Here is a 25,024-nt window from a genome sequence, read left to right as displayed (position 1 = left end):
CTGACCCCAGACGAGCCATCGTGGAACCATGACTTCTGAGAGACTGCCACGCTCGGATGCGACAGAATGCGGGGGCGGGGGCGGGGGCGGGGCAGATTTCCAATAAACGCAGGAAGCCGTGATGATCCCATCCCGGGCCCGGCCAGTGCAGTGCCTGCCGCGCTCGTCCATGCGCCGGAACAGGGGGCCACACGCCCGGCCGCTCGCGCTCTGCGCCGCCCAACTCTTCAGCGGGGGCGGGGGTGAGGGGGCTGGGACCACCCAGTGAGTGGGTCGGACACCCTGGGGGCGGCTCCCAGCCTGCCCGCCCTCTCCGCCGATAGAGGGGTGGGGGGCACCGGAGCGCACGAGGGCTCTCGGGGACAGGCTCGGACAGGCCCGGTGCTCATGGAGCAGGACGCACGGCCAGGACCGCGGGGGGGTGGGGGGGGCGGGCTCAGCCCAGGGGCCCGGCCGCACAGCGCCGAGCACGGCCCGGAGCCCAGCCGACCCTCGGGACGCGTCCACTCGCTGCGGGGGCCGTCGTCGCGCCTCGACGATGGACGCGGGGAGCCGCTGTCCTGTCGCCGGGCTGCGCGGCCACCTAGCTCCGGGCGGGGCAGTCGAGCCTCGGAATCCCCGCCACGCGGCGACGCCGGCCCGTTCCCCGGAGCCCACGCCGAGCCCAGGCCGAGGCTGCGCGCGAGCGGGCGAGCTGTGCGCAGGCGCGCGCGGGCGAGCGCCGAGGCCGTGAGGTCACGGCGCAGGTGCGGCCGTGCGCCGACGCCGTGGGACGTAAACGCGCGCGCGCAGGGGCCGCGACGGCGCGCGCAGGCGCAGTGGGGGGGTTAGGAGGGCGCGGCGCACGCGATGGGCGGGGTGTGGACGCCGCTGCGATGGCTGCCCGCAGGTGTCGGACCAGCGGAGCCCCCGGCCCCTCTCAGAGCCCGGCCTCCTGACGCCGCTAGGGGGCGGGGCCCCCCCGGGCCGCCTCCGCCGCTGTCATGTATCCGCCGCTGCCGCCGCCGGCGCCGCATCGGGACTTCATCTCGGTGACGCTGAGCCTCGGCCAGAGCTACGACGGAAGCAAAAGCTGGCGGCGGCGCTCGTGCTGGAGGGTGAGGGTCCGGGCCGGGGTCGCGGGGTCCCGGGGTCGCCGACCCGCAGCCGTCTTTGGGGCCGGAGCTCGGCGGGTCAGGAGCTCGGCCTGTGCGCCGCGGTCTCGGGCTCGGGGCGTCCACACCTCGCGTCCGGGCAGACGGCGGGGTCCCTTCGGCCGCGGCCGTGCGGTAGGCGGGGCTCCTCCGCGCGGCTCTCCCGGCGTCCCTGTCCGTGCCGAGAGGGCCCCTGCTCCGGCCGCGGGAACGAACTGGCCGCAGCGGACCGGGGTCCCGGTGCTGTTGTTTCCGGTCACAAGCCTCCTTCACCGTGCCTCCCTTAGAAATGGAAGCAGCTGTCGAGGTTGCAGCGGAACGTGATACTCTTCTCGCTCACGTTCCTGATGCTCTGTGGCTTCCTGTCCTACATCAGCGTGGCTGACCAGTGGAGAGGTACCAGCTGCACCATCCCTGAGGGCGGGGCGGGCCATGGGTGGGCGAGAAGTCCAGGCAACCAGGAGCGGGAGCACTGTCAGCCGTGGGGCTAGACGGGGATGTGAGTTCCGTTTGTCCATGGCAGCTTCCTCAGCATCTGCTTGTCTGTACCCGCGTTCCCTCCCTTCTGTCTCGCAGAGAAATGGAGGTCCTATGGTCCCAAGCTCTGCTGGGACCCCCCTCCCCAACTTCCTCCCCGTGTTACTGTTTCTGGAAAGGCCCCGGGCAGAGTCCTGGTGAGCCTGCAGGGGATCCTGCTGTATTTCTCCGTGAGGTGCTGAGGGGCAGCAAGGAAGGCTGAGGAGGCGCTGTGGGCGGCTCAGGCCTGTAGCCGGCCTGCTACCATTTGTACTCCCTGAGAGGGAGGAGGTTAAGACGCCGTGCTCGTGGGGCGTGGGTTGGGGTTAAGGACCACAACTGCCAGCGCTTCGAGAAAGGTTGGGTTCCCTCTGGCTGTTCTGGGATTCACTTGAATGACCTTCCTCAGGTCTCAGCACGTCCTTTGCTAAGGGATCACGGCTGCTGCGATGTCATGCTCTACGACTCACTTTGAATCTCCTCTAGGCTGTGTGGCCAGTGGGAAAACGCTTGTTTTTATTCTCTTGTTCAGCCGTGGACGGCAGGTCAGCGGAAGAACAGAAAACGAGACCAGCAGATCCACCCGTCTTGCCAGCTCCTCAGAAAGCAGATGCACATCCAGAAAACATGCAGGGGGCCTTACCTCAGGTACTGTAGCTGAACTACATGTGCGCTTGGAACCGAGGTATAACTGGGGTCTGCCCGCAGGGGTTTCCAACAGATGAGGAGAATTTTCTGTCTCACCGCGGGGTTGATGTTTGAAGCTCGTGCTCCTCGTTCTGGGCCGGCAGGATGATGCTTGGGGCGGGAAAGGGGAATACTCTTTCCCTTGTTCCTCTCGAACACTTGCGCACGTGCCAGAGCCTCTGTTAGCTGGTGAGCAAAACAGACCCGTTCCCCTCACGAGGAGCTATGGGCTGGCGGGGCAGGCAGGCGGCCCGAGGTATACATTCTGCGAGGGAGAGGGCTGTGGCCACCGTGAGGGATGAGGCTGGTGCCGGTGCCCCAGTCAGGGGAGCCCCTGTGAGGGTGGCACACTGAATCGATGCCTGAGGCTGAGACTCTGCTGGTTCTGGCTGGACTCAGGAGAGCAGGGCTTGAGTTGAACAAAAGTGCCCAAGGCCGGGGAGGTGGGCTTGCTCAGGGAGCTGAAGCCTCAGAACATCTGGACAGGACAGGGGGGCTGGGATTGGTCCAGGCTGGGCCCTATGGGCGGGGCTGCCCGGGTGAGCAGCAAGACGCAGCTCTCCAAAGTGTCATAACCCGGAGATTGTATGTAAAAAAGCGGGTCTTCTCCCTTGTAGAGCCAGCAGGTGTGTTTTTCACTTCTTCTGGTAGCTCTCTTACACATGGGCTCTCGTAATTGTAACGAAAGTGGAGCCGTCCTGGCACATCTCCCCATCGAACGACACGTTCCCAGAGCTGTTTTGGGAGGTCAGTGATCCAGTGCGTGGTGTGCACCAGGGGCCTGGACAGTAAGGCCCCTGGTCCAGACCTCGGGACACAGAGCTCCTCACGGAGGCCGCTTGGACTTCATCTGTTGCTCAGGCTCCAGCACTGGTTCCCCACACCTGGGTCAGCCTGGGTGGTTTGCTTCAGCCGGACCCCTTTCTCTTGGCCACGGGGTTCCTGGCTCTATGTCTTTTGCGTCTATACAACGGGAACGGCGTCACGGATTCTGTGGATGCCAAGAAGCAGGGATTTTGTCCGATTCCCAAGTGGGCCTCCTTGCTGTCCTCTGGAGGCGGCGCCTCGTCCAGCTCTGTGTTGAGGACCGGCTGTTCCCGGGCCCCTGTACTCCATCCCTGGACCCGGCGCCTTCCCCCACTGCACCGTTCCCGAGGATGAGGTGCAAGAGTCCTGGGGCGCTGGACCGCGATGGTGTTCTCTCTGGTTCCATCCACAGACACGTGGTCCTGACCCTTTCTTGCTACTTTTAGGATCCGTGACAGCCTGGCAACATCCCGGACCTGGAGTTTAACCCGCCGTCTAGGGCTGCACTAGCCCGTTGGCATGGTCTCCGTCTCAGTTGGTCAGGGCCAGGAGATCACACGTCAGGATCTCCTGGCCAAAGCTGCGAGTGGTGATGGAGCACAGAGGGAGTTTTCTCCGGGGCTGTGTGCTTCTAGCCAGTTCACATGCTCCGTGGGGCTGGGCCTGACAGGGAGAGCGTCCCGGGCGGGGAAGGAACAGCACGCAGCTCGTAGGCAAGTGAACTATTTTTACGGGTGACTCATATTTTTATCTAGAAGCCTCAGAGGCATTTCCGACGGGGACCACCCAACCTGCATCTTAGAACCCCCAGTAAAGACTCCGAGGACCCGAGGCAAGGAGACACCAAGCGGAGGGATGAGGCGGTGGGCGATGCTCATCAGGAGGAAAGCACGCAGAGAACGGTGGTCAGGTACGAGGAGCACCACGCGGGGGGCTGCGTGTGCAGAAACGCTGAGGCCACTGTATTTGGTGGTTTCTGAAAACCAGAGAAGGAGAATGAGCATGATGCTAAAGTATATTGTCCTTCCAGAGCAGGCAGGATAGAAGGCGGGGGTGGGGGGCTCAGGGTGGGAAGGGGGGGCCCTGCCTGGAGCGGAGGGCGGCAAGGCACTGGCCAGGGCTGGGCAGTGGGACCTTGGGGCGTTGGCAGTCTTTGCCCTCCAGCTGGCTGGTGGCTCTTCCTTCTGTCCCTGAAGCTGGAGGGGAGCGGTGATTGAGCCACAGCCCGGCACCGAACTTCCTTCGAGGAAGGCAGAGGCCCCCGCCAGGCCTTCCTCACAGGCCCCCAGGATTCAGAACCCAGCAGGTAAGTCCCCACCTGCACCCCGTTGGGTCTCACCTGGACGCTGTGACGGAGAGGGTACGTGGACACCCGGATGAGCATGCGGTACGTGTGCTGGAGTGCCTGCCGTCCCTCTGAGTGCTGGTCACCCTCAGACCCTCAGGCAGGCCACAGCTCTCGTTAGGGCCTTGGAGAGGACACGGGGCTCCTCAGTAGCCCGTTGACTGGGCCCCGACTGTCACTGGAGCCACAGGCCGCCGGGTGGGCAGGAGGCTCGTTTCCAGCCTGCGTCCGTGCCACGGCGGGGCCTGGGGAATGTGGAGATGCGGTCGCCCCTCAGCGTCTCCACCCAGACCCATTGGGTCCCAGCAGCTCTGCGGGGTCCTGCGTGGTCACACCAGTAGTCGAGGGACTTCTGGGCGCTGGCACTCTGTGTGAGCCCCAGGTGGCCTGCCTGCTTCGGTCCTCACGGCATTCTCTGAGGTCATCTGTTGGTGGTGTCCCTGCCCCGCGGACTGGAGAACTGAGGTTAGGCCAGTGACGGCCCAGACCACGGCCTCATGCAGCGGGTCCTTGGGTGCTTGAGCCAGGCCAGCTGAGTCTGGGGCCCAGGCAGTGACCCTCTGGACCCGGCTGCCATGGCCTCCGTAGGGGGGGGGTGGGGACACGTGGCCCAGGCATGTGGGGGAGACACAGCAATCGTGGGGCTCTGCAGACGGGTGCCAAGGTTGCGGCTGTCCGCACAGATGGGCCTCAGACCCGTGGGAAGAGCACGTGCAGTGACGCCATCGACATGCACAGTCTCGTCTGCCTGGTGACTGTGTGACTCGGTCCTGTCCTCCTACGTGTGGAGGGCAGTCGCAGGTCCCCCAGAAAGGCTCCAGGGGGGCCCCAGGTGTGTCTGCTCCACGGGACTTCCAGTTTGCAAATACACGTGCCCGGGGCTGACGGGGCACGAAAGGGGCCCTTTGAAGCTGAGGCGCCCTGTGCGGGTCACCCGCAGCCAGCTCACGGGGTACCCCTGAAGCCACGGGATCCTGTGCAGGTGCTGGGCCACCTCTTTGGGGGGTCTCCGCTCGCTGCGTGTTCCCTGCAGTCCCAGAGGGTGGAGGCGACGGGCCCAGGCCAGGTGGTTGAGACCTCGCCACCTTGGCAGCTGTGTCCAGTTGTGAGGGTCCGACCTTCGGCGCAGTCCACTGCTGCCCCGTAGCCCTGGATGGTGCCCCCTCCGGCCCTGTTCTTTGTGGGGCTGCAGAGGGGTCTAACCCTGACTGCGCTGGTCCTGTGACCTCTCTCCCTCCAGCCTCCCCAAACGAGCGTCAGAGAGCTGTGATCGACGCCTTCCGCCATGCGTGGGCCGGATACCGCAAATTTGCCTGGGGCCATGATGAGCTGAAACCTGTGTCCAGGTCCTTCAGTGAGTGGTTTGGCCTGGGCCTGACCCTGATTGACGCCCTGGACACCATGTGGATTTTGGGTCTGAAAAAAGGTATCCACTCCTTCCCAAACACACAGCCCCGATTCTCCTCGGGTGATACTCGGGCGGGCGGAAGGGAGGGTGAACGGTGCCCGGATGGGGGAAACGCTGCTGTTTCCTTCTGGCGTGCTCTCCTTCTCATGGGTGACAGGAGTGGACGTGCCGTGCACAGGCAGCTGCTTTGCTGTTTGACGTCAGGCTCCCGAGGACCCACAGGGCAGCGCCCCCCCCCCCCCCCCCCCCAGCAAGTTCCAGCCAGTGCTTCTGCGGCAGCCAGAAGGGGCTCTGTGGCGGGAGGTGACCCGTGACCCGAGAGGCCGTCAGCACCGGGGTCTCTGCCTCACGCACGTCCTCCTCGAGCCACACGGATCGGGTGGTCGTGGGATCACCGGCCTAGGTTATCTCTGAGCCGATCTCAGGAAGTCCAGTTAAGTCATCCAAGGAGGCCAACGCCTCCTGTGAGGTGACCCCACGGCCTCGGATGCCACGATCTTTCATGACGACTGGCTGAGCGCCCGAGTGCATGCCGGCTCGTCTTATCTGTGTGCTGGGGGGTGTGAGGGCTCCTGCCCAGCCCGCAGGCCATGACACGCATACCTGTGGGAGAGAGAGAGAGATGGAAGCACAGAGCCCCGAGGGAGAGGCCCTGGGGCACGAGGCCGGCAATGGGCTCCCCTACTCTCGCTGTTTCACATCTCAGAGTTTGAAGAGGCCAGGAAGTGGGTGTCGAAGAAGCTACGGTTTCAGAAAGATGTGGACGTCAACCTGTTTGAGAGCACAATCCGGATACTTGGTGGGCTTCTGAGCGCCTACCACTTGTCGGGGGACGAGCTCTTCCTGAGGAAGGCTGTGAGTGTCTCAGCCCGGGCCGGCTCGCGCTGCGGGGAGAGGAGTCCCAGCGAGTGAGCAAACAGTTGTTTCTCGGCTCGAGGGATTGGGGGGCATGAGGGGGTCCGTTCCCAGATCTCCCACCCCTGATCCGGTGGGGCCTCCTTCGCGCACGTGCGCACGAGCTGGCCTAGCGCTGCCTGTATCACCGTGACCTGCAGGGAATTCCTCTCGGAGTTTTGCGGGGCCAGCTCCGATTTGCGGCCATGGTGCGTCGAGGCCGGGTGAAGCTGGCAGGTCCCACATCCCCATAACTGGGCAGACTCAGGGCCGGGGTGGCGTCATGGGACGGAGGCAAGGCCGCCGGGCAGCAGGGAGCCTTGACGCCTCACCATGTTGTTGTGTCAGGAAGATTTTGGGAATCGGCTCATGCCTGCGTTCCAGACGCCTTCCAAGATTCCGTACTCCGACGTCAACATCGGCACTGGGGCCGCCCACCCGCCCCGCTGGACCTCGGACAGCACGGTGGCCGAGGTCACGAGCATTCAGCTGGAGTTCCGGGAGCTCTCACGCCTCACGGGAAGTAAGAAGTTTCAGGTAGGCAGGGGCCCGGGGGGTGCAGGGGGTGAGGGCTGGGGTGCACCCTGACCCCGGGCCGCGGCGACACCACCCTCCCGTGTCCTCTGTCGGTCCCTATTTGCTCTCAGCGGATCCCTCTTCCTCCCTGATGACGGATGCTGGGGCGTCAAGGCATCACCCGGGCCCAGGTCCTCAGGGTCCCCCCCTGCCGGCCTCCCACGTGCTGCAGTGGCATGCGGCAGCGGGGTTGTTGGGAGGAGGGTGCCAGCACCCCTGGGGTCGGCTGGGCTAGGTGGCTCCGTGCTGTGTGGCCTCTGGGCCTGGTGGTGGTTTTTGGACTCCCCGCCCGGCTGTCAGCATCTTTGTCAGACAGTCCTCGTCCCTCCGCGCTCCTCCTGGGCAGCTTCTGCACTCGGCACACTGTGCCATTCGTTCTCCTCTTTCTCTTGAGACACTGAGATGTGGGTCACGTGCTAAGAATGCGAGGCTCTCCACATGCAGCCATACCGCATTCCTCGGGCACAGCGGTTGCCATGTTCTGAGTCCCGAACGACGTCCCCCCTGAGAGGTGATCCATCGCCCATGACGCACCCTCCTGCCCTCCGGGGCCTTGGCCCACATTGGGGACCACAGAGCGAGCCCCGTGTGCGTGTGGGTGGCTCTCCCTGTTTTTCATCCGGCGTGGGCGAGGTCCTGCAGCACAGGCCTCCCACGTCTGGCCCTTTCAGCGTGCGCAACGTTGTCATCTGCGTGGAAGCATTTCTGGACACGTCTGTGTCGTGGCACGTGTGCAGGTCGCCCCTGTCCGTGGCCCAGCAGCACCCCATCGTGTGGACGAAGCCCGTGATGTCCTGTCCAGGCGCTCGTCGGCGGGGGGCGCCGGGTCATCTCCGACGGGGGGGAGATGGGGGGTGAGGGCCGTGCTCCCGTGACCATCGTAGCGGGTGCGTCAGGGTGCCTCGCGCTCGATGCGGTTTCCGTACCCATGACTTGCGGCATTTCCGACGCGGGCCGCCCCAGGTGTTTGTGTCCTGGGGAGACGGGTGGTGTGTGGGCCCCTCCGCCCCCGGGAGGATCTATGAGTCAGCGTGGGCGTCCGTGTAGGGTAGAGGCCAGGCTGCCGGTCTTCGTGCGGGGTCCTGAGCGTGGTCACAAAATGCGCACAGAGCTGTGGAGCCTGGTTGCGGGGAGCCACCTGGGATGACGGGCGAGCTGAGAGGAGCTGAGGCCGTTGGGTCTTGTGGCCGCTCAGGAGTCACCGGGTGGACACATGGCAAGCCCGGGCGCAGAAGCAGACATGCCTGCCTTCCCTCCAGCGAGTGGGAGAAGACGGCCATGCCTGGGCCAGAGGTGGTGGGGACGGGGCTGTGGTCTCGAGGCACAGCCCCCTGCGGCTGAGCTCAGCCCTATCACCGGGCCTGTGGCCCCTGCCCAGGCATCGAGGCAGTCGTGCGTGAACAGACGGGCCCAGCGCTGTGGGGCCCACCCGTGTGGGTCTCAGAAACCCCCCTGCCCAGGGCAGCCAGGCTGAGGGCGCCATGGCTGGGATCATGGCCTGCTCTCTGCTCCGCAGGGCCCAGCGGGTCAGTCCTGGCGGGGTGGGGGGGACGAGCCCACGGAGCCCCTCTGTGCCACGGGCCACCCACCCTCTCGCTCCCCCCGCTCCCCCCTCGTCTGCCCCAGGAGGCTGCGGAGGAGGTGACGCGGCATGTCCACTCCCTGTCGGGCAAGAAGGACGGGCTGGTGCCCATGTTCATCAATACGCACAGCGGCCTCTTCACGCACATGGGCGTGTTCACTCTGGGAGCCAGGGCTGACAGCTACTACGAGTACCTGCTGAAGCAGTGGATCCAGGGTGGAAAGCAGGAGACGCAGTGAGGCCGGTTTTTGCTGCCTTGGGGTGGAGTCCCCACGCCCCCTGATCCCCAGTCCTTGGCCAGGCAGCCGCAGCCATGCCGGCCCAGCCTCGGCCCCCCCCCCCCCCCCCCCCCGGAACGTGTTTCTTCCAACCATGATCTTTGTGCCGAGGATGAGGAGGAGGGGGCCTGGGGCCTGGCCTGGCCTGGCCTGGCCGAACAGGCATCCTTGGGGTGTGGAAACACCCCCCCCCCCCCCCCCCCCGCGCACATGCTCCCCAGCCGCAGGTGGCCAGGTGCCCCTGGGCCACCTGGCGCTTACTGTTCTGACGCTCAGAATGCACGCTTACCCGGAGAGCAATGCGGTCACTACTGCATCGTGCATTGTATGGCACGGGGGAGAGAACTGGTTGTTCCTGAGGTCTCGAGCCTAGGGGTGACAGCGACCCCTGACCCCTGGGGGGCAGCTGCGGGCTGACCCCTGCGGGCAGAGACGAGGGCATCCCGGCACAGAGAGCCATGGTGGGCATGTGGGTCCTGGGGCCCTGCTGAGGCTGGTCTTGGGGGGCCCCTTGGCGGGGGCGTCAAGAGGAACGCTCCCGTCCAGGGGAGGGGAGGGCCGAGCCCTATGCCCCACGCCGCCGACGGCCACGAGCCTCGGCCTGCGCTAGCCTGATGCCACCCCAGACGGGGCCAGGCGTCTGGGCCGCTAGCATGCACGTGGCACCGCACGGCCATGTGCCCGATCCCGGGGCGGGGAAGTGGGGGCCATGCGCCTGCCTGGCGTGCGCTAAGAGGATCCCCTGTCTGTTCAGGTTGTTAGAAGACTACCTGGAAGCCATCGAGGGAATCAGAAGGCACCTGCTGCGCAGGTCTGAGCCCAGAAAGCTCACCTTCGTGGGGGAGCTGGCCCACGGCCGCTTCAGCGCCAAGATGGTGAGCACGTGTGTGACCCGGGGAGGGCGGGGGGCCTTGGACTCCCATCGGATGGCTTTGTGAGTCAGGACATTGCAGAGAGCGATGGCAGCCCAGCCCGAGCGTGAGTTCTCCCGGTTTGGGTCTGCTCGTGTCGGGTCCAGGCAGGGCTGCGTGGCCCGGACCCGTTCCCGTGACAACAGCAGGGCGCAGTCACAGGGGCACTGAGGTCCACAGTGGGCACCAGGCCCCTCCCCCAGGGCCCTCCCCGTGCCTCTCCGTGTCCCCTCTGCCCTGGGGTCACTGCTGGTGTCCTACTATGGGTCCCGCTGACGCCCGGGGATGTCTGGGGTCGGGGTCGGTCCAGGGGAGCCAGCCGCTACCTCCTCCCCGCCCCCCCCCGCTCCCCTGCTCATGTGGAGCGCCAGATGCTGGGCCCGCGGGGAGTCCCTTGCCCGTGTGGAACCGAGGCAGCGCCAGCCCTGCTGTTGGCGCCACGCCCCCTGCCCTGTGCGGCCACAGACTCCGCAGTGGTGAGGACCTGCTCTGATTTCAGGACCACCTGGTATGCTTCCTGCCAGGGACACTGGCTCTGGGCGCCCACCACGGCCTGCCCGCCGACCACATGGAGCTGGCCCGGGCACTCATGGACACCTGCTACCAGATGAACCGTCAGATGGAGACGGGGCTGAGCCCCGAAATCGTGCACTTCAACCTGTACCCCCAGAACGACCACAAAGACGTGCAAGTCAAGGTGAGCAGGGCCGGGGTGTGGGGGCGCCTGGGGGCCTGGCCTGAGCTCAGCCCGCATTTCCCTCCGCCCCCCCGCCCCCACAGCCGGCCGACAGGCACAACCTGCTGCGGCCCGAGACGGTGGAGAGCCTGTTCTACTTGTACCGCCTCACGGGGGACCGCAAGTACCAGGACTGGGGCTGGGAAATTCTGCAGAGCTTCAACACGTACACGCGGGTGAGCTGCCTGCCGGCCATCTGGCCCAGAGCGGCTGGGACTGGGAGGGCAGGCACCGTGACCTCGGGAGTTCAGGGCACATGGGACCCAGGGTCTCGGGGGCTGGGGCATCCCGAGGGGCTTGCTTGTGTGGGGAGGGCGCCTGCGGCGGCCTGGTATACACAGGGCGCATCCTCCCCGGATATTCCATGTGGCCTGGGCGGCCCTCCTCCACCCCAGGATGACCTCGGGGGCCCTGCTCCCTAGATGGCACTGGGACCGTGGTGCCTCTCGTCCTGCCGTCGGGGCCATGGCTCAGACACGGTCATGCCCTGTCCAGGGCCCACCACCCGCCCTGCAGAGCCAAAGCTTGTCCTTTGCCCTGTGGTGTGGGAGGCGGTGAGTTCTGGGCTCCTCGAGTGCCCTTGGGGCCTTGGGAGGCGGCGCTTGCCATCGGGTCACTCGAGAGGAGCTGGCATCTCCGAGGGCGTGTCTGGAGGCCCCGTGGCCAACTGGCTCCGCTGAGGGGGCCAGTTCCCTGGTGGACCTTGGGGTCCCCCACCCCGACCCTGCCCTGGTCCGCGTAGGGCAGGCACGCTGCGGTGAGGCAGGGAGACTTGAGACTTGGGGTGGGGTTCCTCTGGTTGCCGGGGCCTCACCCCCGGGCCGAGGCTGGCACGGGGAGCTGCCTGTGCCTGCAGCCGTGACGCCATGGTCTTGCCTCTTGCGCAGGTCCCCTCAGGTGGCTACTCCTCCATCAGCAACGTCCAGGATCCCCTCAATCCCCAGCCCAGGGACAAGATGGAGAGCTTTTTTCTGGGGGAGACGCTTAAGTACCTGTATCTGCTCTTCTCTGATGACCCAGACCTGCTCAGCCTGGACACCTATGTGTTCAACACGGAGGCTCACCCCTTGCCCATCTGGGCCCCGCCTAGGGAGGTGTGATGCCCCTGTGGGCCCTGCCTCAGTTGTGACACATCCTTCCTGTGATTCAGGGTTGTCTTGTTCTCTAGAGGAGAGTTTTTCCTTCTTCCTGTGAATCTTGAATCATGTTTACATTCCGAATACCCAAATATCTTCTCGTCTGCCGGTGCCTGGCCCCATTTCCATCCCTGTATCTCCAGGGCTGCTCTGGGTCACCCCACATCATGTTCAGAGACAGTAGCTGAAGGGACGTACCAACATGGGGTCAGCCTGGGGTATCAGAGCTGGCACGTATGCTGGTCCGAGGGTCTCAGTGCACCTGGCGGACTGTGGTATTTACACATGGACTCAGGGATCCTCTCCTGGCCCTGCAGGGGGCGCCAGGAGAGGTGGGGGACCAGTTCATCCTGCTCCTGGACCACGCCAAGGAATTGACTTTCCAGGCAGCATAAAATTAATGTTTCCCTTGTTGGTAAGTGGATCTCTTCTTTGAATCATTTTTGTGTAGATTGAGAAAAAGCCATTGTTTTGGATATCTAGATTTCAGTCTGTTGATGTCAGCTTTGTGTTCCAGATCATACTGCCATCTTCCATACAGAAGTTAACACTGTGTGTAACTTACCTTTCATTGTACAAGTTGGCATGCTCACTCTTTGGGAACAGAAGGTTCACGCCTGCCTTCCCTGGAAACAAACAGCAAATAGTGGGTAGTGAGGAGTATTAAACCCAGTTTTGCTTTTCATTAACTTTTGCTACAGTTTATAAGATACAAAAGTTAATGCAATTTGGGACTTCAATATCATGGCAAAGATGAGTACAGTCAAGGAAGTGGAGTGGGTGTCTGTAGCATGGCAGTGAGGTGGCTCCACCCTCTGAAACATAAAGGAGGCAGAACCATTATGATCAGTCTTCAACAATAGCAATAACCAAATCATGAGGAAAAAAAGTATGGCTCATTGAATGGAATGAAGTTAGTTGCTAGAAACTATCCCTAAAGAGGTCCAGATATGAGAATTCTTAGAAAAAGACTAAGAAGGTTCTTCAATGTGCTCTAAAAACTCAAAACATGCATGTGGTGATAAATCAGGAAATATTTGTGTGCTCTGAGGATATTGGTAAGGGAAATCATCAAGAGGAATAAGTCTTTTGCTGAAGTGTGCAGTTGGGATATTTATCAGTGGCGGCCAATAGCAAAAGGAGTTCTGAGAGGGCCCGGAAGTGGGACTGACAGCCCCTGATTTGAGCAGTGGAAGAAGAGCATGAAGAACCGTGAACAGAGCCCACAGGACCCCCAGGGCCCCATCCTAAGTTTGCCCTGCGTGTGCATTACCATAGGAGTCTCAGAAGACAGAAAGGGGCGTGACAATATTTGAAAAAGTGATGCAAATTTACCAAATTTGACGTCATAAGATATAAATCTACGAATTCAAGACACTTAGTGACTTCCTTGTAGAATCAATTCAGAGACCCAGAGCAGATAGTGTTGAAAGAATCCTGATGTAATCAGAAGCAACGTGTGATGCATAAATGTCTTCAGTAAGGTCAACAGCCAATTTCTCCCCCCAAAATAGGGGGTGCCTGGCTGTCTCAGTGAAATGTTCAACATGTAATTTGGCTCAGGTCATGATCTTAGTGGGTCGTGGGACTGAGTCCACCATTGGGCTCCCTGCTCAGTGGGGAATCTGCTTAAGATTCTCACCCTTTGCCCTTCCCCCCATGGTGGGTGCTCGCTTGCTTGCACTCTCTCAAATCTTTACAAACAAACAGGCCAGAAGACTATGAATTCTGTATATAGCAAAATTGACTCAAAAAATGGAGAATTTAAGATCTTCCCAGATAAAAGCCAAGGAGCTGGTTGCCAGTCAGCCTGGTGTGCTTGAAGTGCTCCTGGGGATCCTTCAGGTGGAAACAAAAGGACACTAGGTAGTACCTCAACGCTCTAGGGAGAAATGAAGGTTTCTGCTAAAGACAGAACTGGGGAAATACAAACACCAGTATCCTGTTTTTTGTTGTAACTCCCAATTTTGATCCTACAGGACTTAACAGATACACATAAAAGTTCATTACAAATTATGTCTGGGAGCCCACAATGTACAAAGTGTAATTTGTGATGACAGTAACATAAAGGAGTAGGTTGGAGTTGTTTAAATGATGGGTTATACATGTTAGTGAGTGAAGTTCATGTCCACTGGAAGTACATTACAAATTGAGGGTCTTAGATGTAATTAATCTCCATGGTAACCACAATGAACATACCTAAGAGATACAAAGGGAAATGAGAAGGGAATTGAAATGGTTCACTAAAAAAAATTATTTTTAAGGAAAAAACAGTGGGACACCCAGTTGGGCATCTGCTTTCGGCTTAGGGTGTGACCCCGGGGTCCTGGGATCGAGTCCCGTGTCGGGCTCCTTGCATGGAGTCTGCTTCTCCCTCTGCCTCTGCGTCTCTCTCTGTGTGTCCTGAATAAATAAAATCTTAAAAAAGTTCATGGAGGAAATGAAGGACAAAAAAGGCATAACATGTAGAAAACAAGAGTGAGGTTGTAAGAAGAAGTTTCATTGGGAGTTACCTTAAGTGAAAATGGATGAAACTCCAGCCAAAATCCGAGATTAGCAGACTGAATTAAAATAACGATATGAAGGGACACCTAGGTGGCTCAGAGTTGTTAAGCACATCTGCCTTGGCTCAGGGTTTGATACTGGAGCACCAGGTTCCCTGCATGGAGCCTGCTTCTCCCTCAGCCTGTGTCTCTGCCTCTCTTTGTGTCTCTCATGAATAAATAAAACCTTAAAAATAAAATAACAGTATGATACAACTATATGCTGCCTAGGAGAGATTGGGTATGGCCCCAGAGATACAGGCTGATCGGAGGTGGGAGGGTGGTGAAGTCTATTCCACCTGAATTGTGACCAAAGAGGACTGCCCTGGCTCTGCCACTGCCACAGAAAGTGGACTTGAATCCAAACACTGTTCTGAGAGGGAAAGGTAGATACAGCTTCTGTTGTATCTGAACAAATAAAACAAGATTCTAATAAAAGATTTCTAAAGTTAGATATGCACCAAACAGCAGATTCCACAACACATGAAGCACACTGGCAGCACTGAAGAACAGGCAGGTTTCTAGTCACAGGCGGAGACTTCACTGAATCACGTTCGTGATGGATAGAACATCTAGCAGAATATGAGTAAGGAAGTCGAGGACATGGACAGCACAATAAACTGGTGAGACCCAACATATGGAAGCAGTCCAAACAACAGTAGGATGTCCATGCTAGGGGCACGTGGAACGTTCTTGAGGATATATCAATGTTAGGACACAAAACAGGTATTAATACATTTTAAAAGATTGAGCCCAGGTGGCTCAGTGGTTGAGCGTCTCCCTTTCCCTCAGGTCGTGATCCCAGGGTCTGGGATCAAGTCCCACATCAGGCTCCCTGCATGGAGCCTGCTTCTGCCTCTCTCATGAATGAATAAATAAAACCTTTAAAAAAAAATGTTTTTAAAAGAAAAGGAAGAAACCAGGTGTCAGGCTAGCTCAGTCCATGAAATGTGTGGAATGTGTGACTCCTGATCTCAGGGTCATCCGTTCAATTCCCACATTGAGAGTAGAGTTTACTAAAAAAAAAAAAAAAAGAAGAAGAAGAAGAATTCAGATTAATACCAAACTATGCACTTGAGGAAATAGGGAAAGAAGAACAAACTAGTCTCCAAGCTTATAGAATGAAGGAAATAATAGAGCAGAATGGTGATAAAATAGAGGAAAACAGGAGAGACGGTCCGCAAAACCACAAAAGTTGGTTCTTTGAAAATATCAACAAAATTGATAAAAAATGACAATGCAAAGCAGAAGGCAAACAACTAATATCAGAACTATAAGTGGGGCAGGGGGTTAACCTTAAAGATTAACAAAAAGGATTATAAGAGAATATTGTAAAAAATTGTACACCAACAAATTTGATGATCTTTTTAAGATGGACAAATTCCCTAAAATCCAAGAATTACCTAAGTTAGCTTTAGATCATACGGGAAATTTCAGCAGACTTAGAACAAACAGATTGAACAAATAGGTTTTTTAAAAAATCACGAAATGAAGCCTCCCAACAAACAAAAGGCAGGGACCAGGTGGCTTCACTGGTGAATTTTACCAAACATTTAAGAGTTTGAACCCTTGGTTGGTTCAGTTGGCGGAGCGTGCAACTCTTGATCTTGGAGCTGTGAGTTTGGGACTCACGTCTGGGGTAGACATTACTTTAAAAATCATTTTAAAAAAATCATTTTAGGGGATCCCTGGGTGGCTTAGTGATTTAGTGCCTGCCTTTGGCCCACATCGGGCTCCCTGCATGGAGTCTGCCTTTGTCTCTGCCTCTCTCTCTCTGTCACTCATGAATAAATAAAATCTTGTAAAATATCATTTTAAAGAGTTAACACCAATCTGTCTCAAACTCCCAGAAAATTGAGAAGGGGAAACAGTAACTTATTCTGTGAGGCCAATATTACCTTGACATGAAAACCAGATGCATTTCAATAAAAAGATTATAAGCCCGTATTCCTTATGAATACTGATGCAAAAATCTTAGCAAATAAACTGATAAACCAAATCCAACAGTATATTTAAAATATTTTACACCAGGATCAGTGGAATTTACCTGAGAATGCAAACAAGAGTGGTTCATTATAAGGAAATTAACAATCTATACAACAGAATACAAGGGGATGATCTGTTGGTACAACGACTTGTGTGGACCTCTGGGGCATCGTGCTTATGGAATGACGGCTGACTTCCGGAGGAAAAAGGAACAATCAATGAAGTAGACTGTATTAGTAGAGTGAAATGGGAAACCTACATGATCACTGCAATTGATAAAAGCCAACAGTAGAAACACTCAGGAAACTGTGGATAGAAGATTTCCTCACCACGATGAAGGACATTTATGAAGAACCCACAGCCGACCTCATACTGGATAGTGAAAGACAAAGCTGAAAGGATACCTGCTCTCACCATTGCTAGAAAGAAAGGGCATTTGAATTGGAAAGGAAGGAGTATAACTATTTGCTTGTGATACGATCCTGTGTATAGAAAAATCCAGGATTCATAAGAACACTACTAGAGCTAATAAATCAGGAAAATTGCAAGGCACTAGGTCAGCAATCAAAATGTTATGTACCGGGCAGCCGCGGTGGCGCAGTGGTTTAGTGCCGCCTGCAGCCCAGGGCATGATCCTGGAGTCGTGGGATGGAGTCCCACGTCAGGCTCTCTGCATGGAGCCTGCTTCTCCCTCTACCTGTGCCTCTGCCTCTCTCTCTCTCTGCATCTCTATGAATAAATAAAGTCTTAAAAATATATATATATATATTAAAAAAACAAAATGTTATGTACCTCTCTACACCTGCAGTGAACAGTTTTAAATTTTTTTTTTTTTATGATAGTCACAGAGAGAGAGAGAGAGGCAGAGACACAGGCGGAGGGAGAAGCAGGCTCCATGCACCGGGAGCCTGATGTGGGACTCGATCCCGGGTCTCCAGGATCGCACCCCGGGCCAAAGGCAGGCGCCAAACCGCTGCGCCACCCAGGGATCCCGCTTTATATGTTTTTAAATTGTGTTATTTGGTGCATATGTATATATTTTGAGAATTCTTATTTCTTCCTGTTGAGTGAAATCTTTTACAATTATGAGGTAAGCTTCTTTGGCTCTGATAATGCTTTTTGCCATAAAGTCTATTTTAACTAATATTGACATCATTTCTCCAGCATTCACTACTTAGTATTTATATATCATTCCTCACCTTTTTCTTTCAACCTTCTTTTACCCTTATATATTATATATTTCTTATAAATTATTTCTAGCTGAATGTAAAAAAAAAGTCTAGTTTGACAATCTTTGCTTTTCAGATCATGAGTTTAGTCTGTTTACACTTAATGTAACTGCTGATATACTTTGGGTTCAGCTGTACTATTTTGACTTGTGCTTTCTGTTGATCCCACTTTTTCTGTTATTTTTTCCCCTTTATTAACATTCTTGTAGCTTTTTTTTATCTTTGTTCTATTTTTATATTAACTTGAAAGTTAAAAATTCTGCTTCCATTCTTTTAGAAATTACCCTAGAAATTTTAACATTTATATTTGAGTTAACATTGTCTGAAGTTAAATACGAGGATCTTAGAACAAGTCAACTTTCTTTTTTTTTTTAAGATTTTATTTATTGGGATCCCTGGGTGGCGCAGCGGTTTGGCGCCTGCCTTTGGCCCAGGGCGCGATCCTGGAGACCCGGGATCGAATCCCACATCAGGCTCCCGGTGCATGGAGCCTGCTTCTCCCTCTGCCTGTGTCTCTGCCTCTCTCTCTCTGTGTGTGTGTGTGACTATCATAAATAAATAAAAATTTAAAAATAGAATAATTATTTTAAATAATAAAAATAAATTTATATTATTTAAAATAGCATGGATCTGGGGCACCTGGCTGGTTTAGTCAGAGCATGCGACTCTTGATCTCTGGGTCATAAGTTTGAGCCCCATGTTGGGTGTAGAGTTTACCTAAAAAAACAAAACCCTAAAAGGAACACCTAAAATAATAAATAGGGATAAATTTAACCAAGGAAGTGCTGTACCTGAACCGTGAAAACTAGAAAACACTGCTAAAAGAAAGTAAAGGAGACCTAAATAAATGGAAAGATACCTTTTGTTCATGGATAGGAATACTTAATTTTAAGATGTCAATACTAGACAAAATGATCTACAAATTCAGTGCAACCCCTCTTAAAATTCCAACACCCTTTTTTGCTGAGATGGAAAAGTCAATCCTCAGATTCATATGGAATTGCAAGAAGCCCCAAATAGCCAAAATATTCTTGAAAAAGAACAAAGTTGGAGGACACATACTGCCCAATATAAAAACTTACTACAAAGGTGCAGTATTCAGAACTGTGTGACACTGGCTTAAGTGAAGGGAGAGTCCAGAAATCTACATATGTGGCAACTTTTTGCAAAGGAGAAAAAGAACTTTGTCTTCAGCAAATGATGGGAAAGGTGGATTTTGAAATGCACAGAATGAAGTTGGACCTCTACTCACACCACATACAAAATATTAACTAGAAATTGATCAATGACTCAAAGAGCTAAAAACAGAACTCCGAGAAATAACCCAGGGTCAAATCTTCAAGCATTGGGTCTGACAGTGGGTTCTTAGCAATACAAGCACCAAACTAGTTTGGACTTAGTAAAAAAACTTCTGTGCATCAAAGGCAAGATCAACAATGGAAAAAACCACCCACAGAAAGGGAGAAAATGTAACTTACGTATCTGATAAAGGATTTAGATACATTTTTCTTTAATTTCTAAAACGCAACAACAAAAAACTAACGCTTAGCGACAAGTAAAGGCACCTTGGATAATGGTGAAGGGCACGTCATAGTGTGTGTGACACACGTACTTGCTGATGGGGCCGACTTCCAAACAGCACACGCACCCACGTGGGTCTCCCTCCCAGCCCCGCCCCGTTCCTTGCAGCTCTGAGGGCTAAGGGGGCAGAGCAGGTGGCTGGGAGGGGCTGGCTCCCCAAATCTGTGGGCCGTGGAGGGGGATCAGGACCCAGCTGTGGCCCCAACATCATTGGCCCCCTGTGCAGCTTGGAGGGTGGCTTCTGGACGCCCAGACGTACCCGCATGCTCTGGGCTGCCCGGTGGGCATGACGGGCAGAGGGAGTCAAAATTCGCCTCTCTGGGCTTTCCCGGGCCGCCCCCTGCACGGAGGAGCTGCCTGGAGGGTTCGGAGAGAAGGACATGGTGCGTCTGCGCTCGGGCCATCAGGGTCAGGGCTCCTGAGCTGAGAGGACAGTAGGAGCAGCTGGAAGAGAGGCTGTCCCCCCGGGGCGGGGGAGGAGCTGTGAGCCCTCAGGGCTTGTCCTGGCCTCTACCCTGCACAGGCCCTGAAGACCCTGCAAGGGCAGCAGCGCTCTACTCAACACAGGACAGGCAGCCCTGGGTGCGGGTACGAGGACACAGGAACAGGGACACAGGGAGACGGGGACATGGGAGCTTGGGGACACAGAGACAGGATGGCGACACGGGGACACAGGGACGGGAACAAGAAGGTAAGCACATAGGGACCTGACAGGGGGACACAGGGACACAGGGACTGGGACAGGGGATGGGGACACAGGGACTGGGACAGGGGACGGGGACACAGGGACTAGGACAGGGGACGGGGACACAGAGACGGGGACGGGGGCACAAGGGTGGGCAGATAGGACTAGAGACACGGGGACACGGTGGGCACACAGGGATGGGGACACGGGGACATGAGGGACACAGGGACACAGGGACAGAGACACAGGGACGAGGACACAGGGGCACAGGGACAGAGGGACAGGGGGATGTGGGGACACAGGGCCACAGGGATGGGGACACAGGAACACAGGAATAAGGGCATTGACAAGAGGACATGGGAGGAGGGACAGGAGGGGAGGGACACAAGGGCATGGGATGGGGGCAGGGACTGTGGAGTGATTGTGGTGTGGCACTTGGTGACCATGGGGTGACCACACCCATGTGGTGATGTGAGATGATGGACGGTCATTGTCCACATGCTGGTTGCCGCAGTTACCTTCCTGGGACAGTGTGCAGGGTGGCCATGGGCCCCTGTGGCCAGTCCCCCACCTCAGCCCAGCTCCGTCCTGGGGCCCTGGGTTCCCAGGCTGCAGCGAGGGCAGGACCCCGCCCAGGCCTGTCCCACACTAGGTGGGGGGATGCCCCAGGGACACTGGAGGCTTTGCTGGAGATAGTCTGGGGGTGGGAACAGGCAATTCCCCTTCTCTGTGCAGCTGGGGCGGGGGTGGCTCAGCTGCTCTGGTCCCTCACCTGAGCCCAGGCCTGGAATGTTGGGGAACAGGTGACTCCTCCTGGGGCGCATCTGATGGAGGGGCAGTGATGGCAGTAGGCAGAGGGGGCCATGGCCAGGTGCCTCTCCCCCCTGCCATGCCACAGGGTCTCAGCAGCCATACCCCTGCGCTGCCCCCTCCCCCCCCGCCCCCGCACACCACTGCTGTGGCCACAAGGCCTCCGCCCCTTCCCGTCGTGTGGATAAGGCTGCTGGCCTCCTGTCTGAAGCCCCTCCCCCGCCGCTGCCCCGTCTTCCCAAGCCCCCCACTCAGGGCTCAAGGGATCCCTCCGTCTGGGGCGCTGCTGTGTGGCCTGGAGGCTGGCAGGGGCCTGGGGGTCCTAATGGCAGAAGGAGCAGCCTGGGGGCAGCAGGGACCGTCCCGCCTCCTGGGCTCTCCATGTGGCCAGGCGCAAGCAAGGGCCTCCGCAGGGGCCCAGGAGGGCCAGGGCAAGTGGCTGCACACACATTCCCAGTCCCAGCACCGGGATTTGGAGCCACTGCTGCTTCCTGCGTCCCCGTCCCTATGGCGACAGTCTCCGTGGCGACCCAGTGGGTGCAGGAACCTTGGGGCCCGGAAGGAAGGCCCTGCCCAGGCTGTCACGTGAGGGTGGCCCGCCCATCATGTGACCGCACCCCACAGCCGCCAGCGGAGATGGGCGCCCAGCCCCGGCCAACCCTGCCCAGGGCCCTGACCCTGCTGCTGGTGCTGGCGCTGCACAGCCTGGAGACTGGGGGTGAGTGTGGGCCCACAGGCGTCGCCCCCACCCCCCGCCCTGCCTGCTTGGGCCCCCTGTGCTGAGCACCGCATGCACCCCTGCAGCCCACAGGGTTGTGGAGAGCCACTTTTGGGAGGGCTACTTTGAGCAGCTTCTGGACCATTTCAACTTCGAGAGGTTTGGCAACAAGACCTTCCTGCAGCGATTCCTGGTGTCAGGTGAGGTTGCACTGGGGGTCCCGGGACCCTGGAGTCCTGCCCTGGCCCCTAACCCGCTGCTTCCTGCCTCCGCCGGACAGAGAAGTTCTGGAAAAGGGGCAAGGGGCCCATATTCTTCTACACGGGCAATGAGGGGAATGTGTGGTCCTTCGCCAACAACTCGGGGTTCATCCTGGAACTGGCAGCGCAGCAAGAGGCCCTGGTCATCTTCGCAGAGCACGTGGGTACCATGGGAGGGTGAGGGGGTCAGGGGCGCACGGCGTGGGTGTCCTGGGCTCAGCCCTCTGCTGCTCTCCTGCAGCGCTACTACGGCAAGTCACTCCCATTTGGGGAGCAGTCCACACGGCGCGGGTACACGGAGCTGCTGACAGTGGAACAGGCCCTGGCCGACTTCGCAGGGCTGCTCCACGCGCTGCGGCGGGACCTTGGGGCACAGGACAGCCCTGCCATTGCCTTTGGTGGCAGGTGGGTCTTTGCCCAGCTCACTCTCTGCAGCTACAAACGCTTACCTGGCCCTAAGGCCAGGATTTCCGTGGGACCTAGAAGGTCCTCCTGGGGGCACCATGGGCTCTGAGCAGGGAGGAAGGGTCCTAAGGAGGCTGTGTCCCCCCCACCCACCCTGTGTCCCCACCCAGCTACGGGGGGATGCTGAGCGCCTACATGAGGATCAAGTACCCCCATCTCGTGGCCGGGGCACTCGCAGCCAGTGCGCCTGTGGTGGCTGTGGCTGGCCTCGGTGACTCCTACCAGTTCTTTCGGGATGTCTCAGCGGTGAGTTAGGGGCCTGGGGCCTGGGGTTGGTCAGGCTGAGGCAGCGGCGGCAGCAGCAGCGGCACCATTGCCCTCCTCTCCCCAGGACTTTGAGGGCCAGAGTCCCCAGTGTGCCCAGGGCGTGCGGGACGCATTCCAGCAGATCCAGGACTTGTGCTTTCAGGGAGGTGAGGAGCCCCCCTGGCGCCTGCGACCACCTCCCCCCACCCCATGCCTGCCAGCAGCCTCAGGAGTCTGTTGTCTCGCCGTCTCCTGGCAGCCTGTGATGTGGTCAGCCGGGAGTTTGGCACCTGCCAGCCCCTGTCCAGCCGGAAGGACCTGACCCAGCTCTTTGGGTTTGCCCGGAACGCCTTCACTGTGCTGGCCATGATGGACTACCCGTACCCCACCCACTTCATCGCGCACCTTCCTGCCAACCCAGTCAAGGCAAGACGCCCACCCCTGGGCATAAGGAGATGCTGGGACCTGGGGAGGGCCCTGGGCCAGGCGGTGCTGAGCAGCCCAAGAGCCTCACAGCCACTTGGGGCCCGGGACCAGGGAAGGGCACACTGGGAGGGGCAGCAGGCCGAGTGAGGGTCTTTGGTGGCATCCCTAGGTCGGCTGTGACCGGCTGCTGAGTGAGAGCCAGAGCATCAAGGGGCTAAGAGCACTGGCAGGTGCGTGTGCCCTCAGCCCTGGGCCTGGTGCCACGTGGGGGCTGGACAGGGCTTGGGGGCGATGCCCACATGAGGCGAGCAGCAACAACGCCCCATGCAGTCCCTGCCCGGGCTGGGGGGGCTCTGTCCACAGGTTCTCGCAGAGGTCCAGGGAGGGAGGCCAGCCTGCCCTGCTGGGAGGGGTACGTCAAGTGGGTCCCCTAGCTACCCTCAGAGGCCAGACCCCAGGAACCCCACTCCTCCCTGGGCATGCGGGAGCCCTCTGAGGGGGCGAGGCGGGCGTCCAGGCTGCAGGTCCCACACCCCTGTCCCCCAGGTCTGGTGTACAACTCCTCGGGCACCGTGCCCTGCTATGACATCTACCTGCAGTACCAGGCCTGTGCAGACCCCACGGGCTGCGGCTCAGGCCCCAATGCCAAGGCCTGGGATTACCAGGTAAGGGGGTGCTCGCTGCCCAGGACCGCCTGGGTCCGAGGTGCGGGATGGGGTCGCCCACCCCACCGGCCTGACCCAGGTGCGGTGCATCCCCCAGGCCTGCACCGAGATCAACCTGACCTTTTCCAGCAACAATGTGACAGACCTCTTCCCCGAGCTGCCGTTCACTGAGGCCCTCCGCCAGCAGTACTGCCTGGACACGTGGGGCGTGTGGCCTCGGAGGGACTGGCTGCAGACCAGCTTCGGGGGGGACGGTGAGGCTTGAGGGGGCGGCATCCTTCCCTCCGTCCCGACTCTGCTCCGCAATCCACTCACTGCTCACACCTGCGCTCTTTCCCTTTTAGACCTCAGAGCTGCCAGCAACATCCTCTTCTCCAACGGGGACCTGGACCCCTGGGCAGGGGGTGGGGTGAGTCATGGCCTGAGGCTGCCCCCAGGCCTGGCCGGGGCATCCTGGCAGGGGGGTGCAAGGGCTAGGGGCGGGGCAAGCCCTGGTGCACGGGGGTGGGGGAGGTGAAGGGGCACTCCCTGCTGTCGGCCAGCCTCCACACCTAGCTTCTGTGCAGCCTTCACTTTCCTTCTAACTCCCATTTCCTCCTCCCTTTAATGGTTCTTCCTCGATTTTGGCTAGGGGTGGAGGGAGAGGGAGACTGAGCAGACCACCCAGAGCCCAGAGCCCTATGCTGCTCATGGCCCCAAGGTCTCAATCTGAGCTGAACTGCCCCCCACCCTGCACCCCTTCCCCTAATTGGTGTGACTGGACATGTGGTCCTGTAACCTCCTGTCCTTTCTAAGGAGGCCACTCAGGCCACGGAGTCACATGGGAGTTTCTGCCTCTGCAGTGGGCCAGCCCTGCAGGGCGGACAAGGGGACGGCAGGCAGGGGGGCAGTGGACCGAATGTCTTCCCACAGATCCGGAGTAACCTGAGCGCGACGGTCCTCGCCATTACCATCCAGGGGGGAGCCCATCACCTGGACCTCAGGTGCGGTACTGCCTGGAGGAGTGCTGTGTGGGGCGGGACCAGTGGCTGCTTGTGGGGTGCAGTGAGGCTGGGGCCCACTGCCTAGCTGAAGCCCCCCTGCCTGTTCCTTAGAGCATCTCACCCAGAAGACCCCGCATCCGTCAGGGAGGCTCGCAGGTTTGAGGCCAGGCTCATCAGCGAGTGGGTGGAAGCAGCCAGACGTGAGCAGTGGCTGCGGCGGGGCCAGCGCAGAGGCCTCAGGGGCTGAGAGCCCCTCCCCCCCGGCCGAGAGCACTTGGGGAGCATCTCAGAAGGTTCTGGGGGTGAGCGGCTGTGGCCAAGAGGGTTGAGGGAGCAGACGCGGTGAGCGCACTGTGCACAGCCATACATCTAATAAAACAGAGCCTCCAGTCTGTGTGCAGTCTCAGGGCTCGAGAGG

The 25,024-nt window shown here is 58.4% G+C and overlaps 2 protein-coding genes across 2 annotated transcripts; both read left to right on the top strand.

Annotated features, from left to right (window-relative positions):
• The first annotated feature begins 824 nt into the window (after positions 1-824).
• Positions 825-14,439, top strand: LOC140597821 (endoplasmic reticulum mannosyl-oligosaccharide 1,2-alpha-mannosidase-like). Its single transcript, XM_072748041.1, has 13 exons — positions 825-1,097; positions 1,421-1,529; positions 2,182-2,297; positions 3,899-4,053; positions 4,340-4,449; positions 5,729-5,914; positions 6,603-6,751; positions 7,139-7,327; positions 8,993-9,183; positions 9,981-10,101; positions 10,637-10,834; positions 10,918-11,049; positions 11,761-14,439. The coding sequence occupies exons 1-13, from the start codon at positions 984-986 to the stop codon at positions 11,971-11,973; spliced, it is 1,983 nt and encodes a 660-aa protein (XP_072604142.1). The 5' UTR covers positions 825-983; the 3' UTR covers positions 11,974-14,439.
• A 6,829-nt stretch (positions 14,440-21,268) lies between these two features.
• On the top strand, positions 21,269-24,995 carry DPP7 (dipeptidyl peptidase 7). The gene is made up of 13 exons (XM_025987928.2): positions 21,269-21,561; positions 21,648-21,761; positions 21,842-21,981; positions 22,063-22,226; positions 22,397-22,532; positions 22,618-22,699; positions 22,792-22,958; positions 23,128-23,188; positions 23,505-23,623; positions 23,721-23,877; positions 23,968-24,032; positions 24,536-24,606; positions 24,718-24,995. The coding sequence occupies exons 1-13, from the start codon at positions 21,351-21,353 to the stop codon at positions 24,851-24,853; spliced, it is 1,623 nt and encodes a 540-aa protein (XP_025843713.1). The 5' UTR covers positions 21,269-21,350; the 3' UTR covers positions 24,854-24,995.
• The last annotated feature ends 29 nt before the right edge of the window (positions 24,996-25,024 follow it).

The sequence above is a fragment of the Vulpes vulpes genome, chromosome 2, assembly GCF_048418805.1.
Source record: "Vulpes vulpes isolate BD-2025 chromosome 2, VulVul3, whole genome shotgun sequence".
Taxonomy (NCBI): Eukaryota; Metazoa; Chordata; class Mammalia; order Carnivora; family Canidae; genus Vulpes; species Vulpes vulpes.
Note: the sequence above shows the minus strand (reverse complement) of the source record. Positions and strands in the feature narration are given on the sequence as shown.